We start from the raw sequence: 5000 nt of genomic DNA, 5'->3' as shown, positions 1-5000 counted from the left end.
ACTTGTAATGCCAGGGCGGCACCAGGTCCCATAGTCTGTTTTGGTTTTGTTTATACTGCTAGATACCCTTCCCAATGGCAACTGCTTTATAGAGTGTACTGAGTGCTTTTTATGTGGCACTTATCACCAGTGCTTTTTACATAACACCAGCACCAGTGATTTTTACATGGCACCTGCACCAATGCTTTTTACATGGCACCTTGGTTTTCAGATATCCGTTCTGTTGTGGTGGGCAGGTTTTATTATAAACCATGATATTCATTTTGAAAATCATTAGACTTATCCATTTAACTTTTTCGTGTCTATATTTTTAATGAAATCCACTGTCTGTAAGATTTAATTCATTTTTAGAATAATCAAGAATTTGGAGTTGGAGGGATTTAATAAACTAGCCTTGTCCATTGTTTGAAGTGTAACATAACTGTGTGCATCCCACTTTTAGCAGAAATACACTGTATCCCTTCAGGTCATGATAAGTAGTTAAAGGGATTGGCAACAGGAAAGGGTCCTAGCTTTAAAACTCTGTCCTTATGATTCTGCTTTAATCAATCAGGAAACTGCCATGAAACCTGTTGTTGTTGGCAACCTAACAAAAGATTCTTACATATACTTATGATGGAAATTTTAAATTTAAATATGAACGCTTAAAACAATTTCATGTACCGTGTGACTGGCCCTCGTGCCGGGTGCATGTAAAAACACCCACTACACTCTCGGAGTGGTTGGCGTTAGGAAGGGCATCCAGCTGTAGAAACTCCGTCAGATCAGATTAGAGCCTGGTGCAGTCTGCTGGCTTGCCAGTCCTCAGTCAAATCGTCCAACCCATGCTAGCATGGAAAGCGGATGTTAAACGACAATGATGATGATAAGTAGGGGTGATTTCCTCACTATTTCCACTTCAGTCCATAATGCCGATAAATTTGGACATAGAGTATTAGTATCTATGGAAAAGAAACTCACAAAGCTGTAAATAGAGAAAGGTGGGCAGTAGGCATTTTGTTCAAGGCCTCTAAATTGGAAGGAGAGAAGATGGTTATATCAACCAAAATTAATTCCTTGTACTTTTTTTGTCATAATTTCAGTTTTAACCAGAACATTTTCAGATACTTGCTTCTGATAGAACCTTCTGGAGCACATGTCTGAGAACTCTGTCCTTACCACCACTTGCCCACAGCCCTCACAGGAATAGCTAGCTATGAAGATGGATGGATGGACTTTCTTTACTGTCTCCCAGAGTATAAAGCAATGTAATTAAATACTGCAAAGTCCTCCATTGTTCTGCTTGTACATCATCACCCTATCATGTATGATATTTAATGTAAACTAAGGTAACAAGAGAAGTAGAAAGATTCCATTGCTATATTATAGTGTTATATTTTACAAAGGCTACTGAAAACTTGGAGTAGTAGGCAGAATGGAAAATGGATTTCATTCATATCAATGCCTTTTAAAAGAGCTTCTAATAACAGGGGTGTAGCAGGTGAAATAGAAAGACTTCATTGATGTATTAAATGGTTATGTTTTACAAAGACTACTGATAGTACAGGCATTGCACAACATGGATAAGAAGTTTGTTTTATAACCATGTGCTTTTGAGTTTAGTGCTACTAGATGGCTGACCCATGACTTGTGAGGAAATTTAGTTGACAGAAACTGCAGGAATCCCATCATATATGTATAAATATAAAGTTATTTCTAAGGGGTTATCAATCTGGGCAAAACATTTCTTAAGCTCTCTGCTAATACAACTACACCAGGCTAACAAAAAGGTTTTTTTAATTGGAATATGACTCCAAAGATCCAAAGTTGAAATCCATTACCAATTGACTTTGCAAAGCCATGATTGCATTATGAAGTTAATACAGTATGTTTTCACAGAGTGAAACAGTTGTAAATCTATAGTGTATATATATATATAGCCTTTTTTATGCCTTTTCTTGTGTGTACATGAACAGTGATATTCCATGCTTAGAAACAGTAATGATGTTGATATTTGGTATAGATATTATAACCAATCACTCTGATTTAGAAAACCTCTAGAAAAACAGGTAAGGGTTGGCAGCAGGAAGAGCATCTAGTCATAAAAACTCCACTGTCCAACTTATGTTATTATGGAAAAATAGATGTAGAACAAAAGAATGAACTAAAAGCTGAGTGTAACAGGGAGAAATAGAAAGAAGACATTGCTAATATAGTATCTTTTACAAGTGTTTCTGCAACAGCAATGATTTCATTCCTACTCTGCTTACTTGGTTAATCGAGAACTGTTGTATTTTGGCATTTACTACTGATAAATATTTTTTCTACTCTAGGCACAAGGCCTGAAATTTGGGGGGAGGGGGTCAGTCGATTAGATCGACCTCAGTACACAACTGGTACTTAATTTATCAACCCCAAAAAGATGAAAAGCAAAGTCAACTGCTGATAAATATTGATTTCAAATTTTGGTACAAGGCCAGCAATTTCTGGGGAGGGGAAAAGTTGATAACATTGACCCCAGTGTTCAACTGGTACTTATTTTATCAACACCGAAAGGATGAAAGGCAAAGTCAGCTTCAGTGGAATTTGAACTCAGAACACGAAGGGAGATGAAATACCACTAGGCATTTTGCCCAGCACACTAACAATCCTTATTGCTGATAAATATTAAAATTGCAGTTTAGGAGAACAATTTCATGGTCTTGTTTTAAAAACATTAAGAATGTAGGCTGTCTGTTACAAATGGAAATCATTTCTATGTAATCTTGATCCTGTATCACATTTTTGATTAATCTCTCCTTTTAATTTTTTCTTTATATTTTTATTTTAGTTTTGTGCCTTTCAAACTGATTCACTATCTTTAATTTAATGCATTAGCATTTAAACAATTAACTAATTGATTGCTTGATCAACCATTCAGTCAATCAATCAATCAACTAGGTTGGCCAAAGTCCTGTCTTTGCCATTCTTGAGGTCATCAATGACATGCCCTCTCTACTCCGGGTCAGCTCATCTGAATGGTGATGAAAGGACTTTGCCAAACCCAACTGACTGACTGATTGACCAAATGATTAATCAAACAATCGATTAGTTAAATTTTAACAAAATTAACTAATAAACAAAGTGCAATAGAATCAGTGTATATCTTTAATTTAATTTTTTCTTTTTCTTCCCCCTCAATGTAGATTCCAGCAGCCTACACACCCGGACATCCAGTGTCCAGAGCTTTGGTAGCATCTCCAGCACAAATTCAGCCTACTCTGTCTCGAGAACATCCTACTCAGGCGTGTCTCAGTCACCCAGCAGCTTGGTGCCACAGAGCCCTGACGACATCCCTCCTGTTGACCCCCATGCCTTAATGGATCTTGAGACTCAAGCCAAACAGGTGGCTGACCGTTTGGACCATATGATGTCTAGCCTCAAATCTAATCTTCATAAGGTAAGCACCACACTTGAACATAATTCCGTATAATGAAGACTGTTACTTTATCGCAATGTCTCATAAAAATTGTGATGGCACATGGCCTGATGATTTGGTTGTTGAACTTCTAATTGCAAAGTGATGGTTTCAGTTTCCTGACTAGGTGGCATGTTATGTCCTTCGGCAAGACACTTCATTTCATGTTGCTCCAGTTCACTTCGCTGAAAATGAGTTTCATCTGTTACAGAGTGGCACCCCGCACCAAAATCTTGTATATGTAAGCTGTCAACAGCCCTTGATGGTTACTGTGGTGCACCGGATGATGATGTCGTAGAATTAAGACGAAATCAAAACACCATTACAAAGTATCCTCCTCGCCATCACTTAAACATTTGTTTGGCATTAGGAAGTGCATCCAACTATAGAAATCATTGCCAAAGATGACACTGGAGCTCGATGTAGTCCTGCAGCTTACCGGTTCCCTGACGAGCCATCCAAACCCATGCCAGCATTGAAAGTGGACATTAAATGATGATAATGGTAATATTTCTCCATCATGCTGACATGGATTAGATGGGTATGAAATGCACCATATGGCCACTTCTCCTAATCCTGTTTCTTCATCTTCATAAGATCCAACCTCACAAATTCTTCCTATGTTTTTGGTCTACTCCCATGAGTAATGTGTACATCATCATCATCATCATCTTTAAATGTTTGTTTTCCATGCTGGCATGGGTTGGATGGTTTGACCAGAGCTGGCAAGCCTGAGGCCTGCACCAGGTTCCAGTCTGATTTGGCTTGGTTTCTGTGGCTGAATGCCTTTCCGAACACCAACCATTTTACAGTGTGTGCTGGGTGCTTTTAACATGGCACCAGCTATGTATCTGTCAGAATATTGGTTCCAAATTTTGGCAAAGAGCCAACAATTTCAAGGAAGGGGTAAGCTGATTACATTGACCCCAGTATTCAACTGATACTTATTTTATCAACCCTGGAAGGATGAATAGTGAAGTTGACCTCAGCAGAATTTGAACTCATATAAAGGCAGACAGAATCCCATTAAAAGACAGACGGAATCCCTGTATGCTAATGATTCTACCATCTCACTACCTTACTTGTCAAAATATTGCTCTTTGTTTTCTCCAACAGGTGTCATCATTTTGCATTATATATTCAAATTAGCACAGCTTCTCTTTCATGTATTTTTTTATGCCTTTTAATGCTCAATCACCCTCTCATTTTACTGAAACTATACTTTCCATTCAGGTTTGTTGCATGTATTATAGATTATGACCACTTAGTTTTCCCCCAGCCTTTACACATCTTCTATATTTAGTGCTATGAAGGTGCAGATCCTAATAGCCAGGGTGTTCAACTTTTGATAATAAGGTCAGGGTTTCAGTTCCAGAAATGGGTGGCACGTTGAGCAAAGTGCTTCATTTCACATTGCTACAGTCTAGTCAACTGCAAATGAACATCAGCTGGGTGCCGGCACAGTGCTCTCTCTCTCTCTCTCTCTCTATCTCTCTCTCTCTCTCTCTCTCTCTCTCTCTTTCTCTCTTTCTCCCTCTCTTTCTCTCTTTCTCCCTCTCTCTAT

The 5000-nt window shown here is 38.4% G+C and overlaps 1 protein-coding gene across 1 annotated transcript in view; it reads left to right on the top strand.

Moving 5' to 3' along the window:
- The window catches only part of LOC106868315 (uncharacterized), a 33088-nt gene that overhangs the window by 16600 nt on the left and 11488 nt on the right, over positions 1 to 5000 (top strand). The window contains exon 3 of the mRNA XM_014913506.2: positions 3165 to 3418. Within this exon, the coding sequence (XP_014768992.1) occupies positions 3165 to 3418 (254 nt within the window). The remainder of the gene's footprint in view (positions 1 to 3164; positions 3419 to 5000) is intronic.

This window comes from Octopus bimaculoides, chromosome 5, assembly GCF_001194135.2.
Source record: "Octopus bimaculoides isolate UCB-OBI-ISO-001 chromosome 5, ASM119413v2, whole genome shotgun sequence".
NCBI classification, from domain to species: Eukaryota; Metazoa; Mollusca; class Cephalopoda; order Octopoda; family Octopodidae; genus Octopus; species Octopus bimaculoides.
This window is presented reverse-complemented; position numbering and strand designations above follow the sequence as displayed.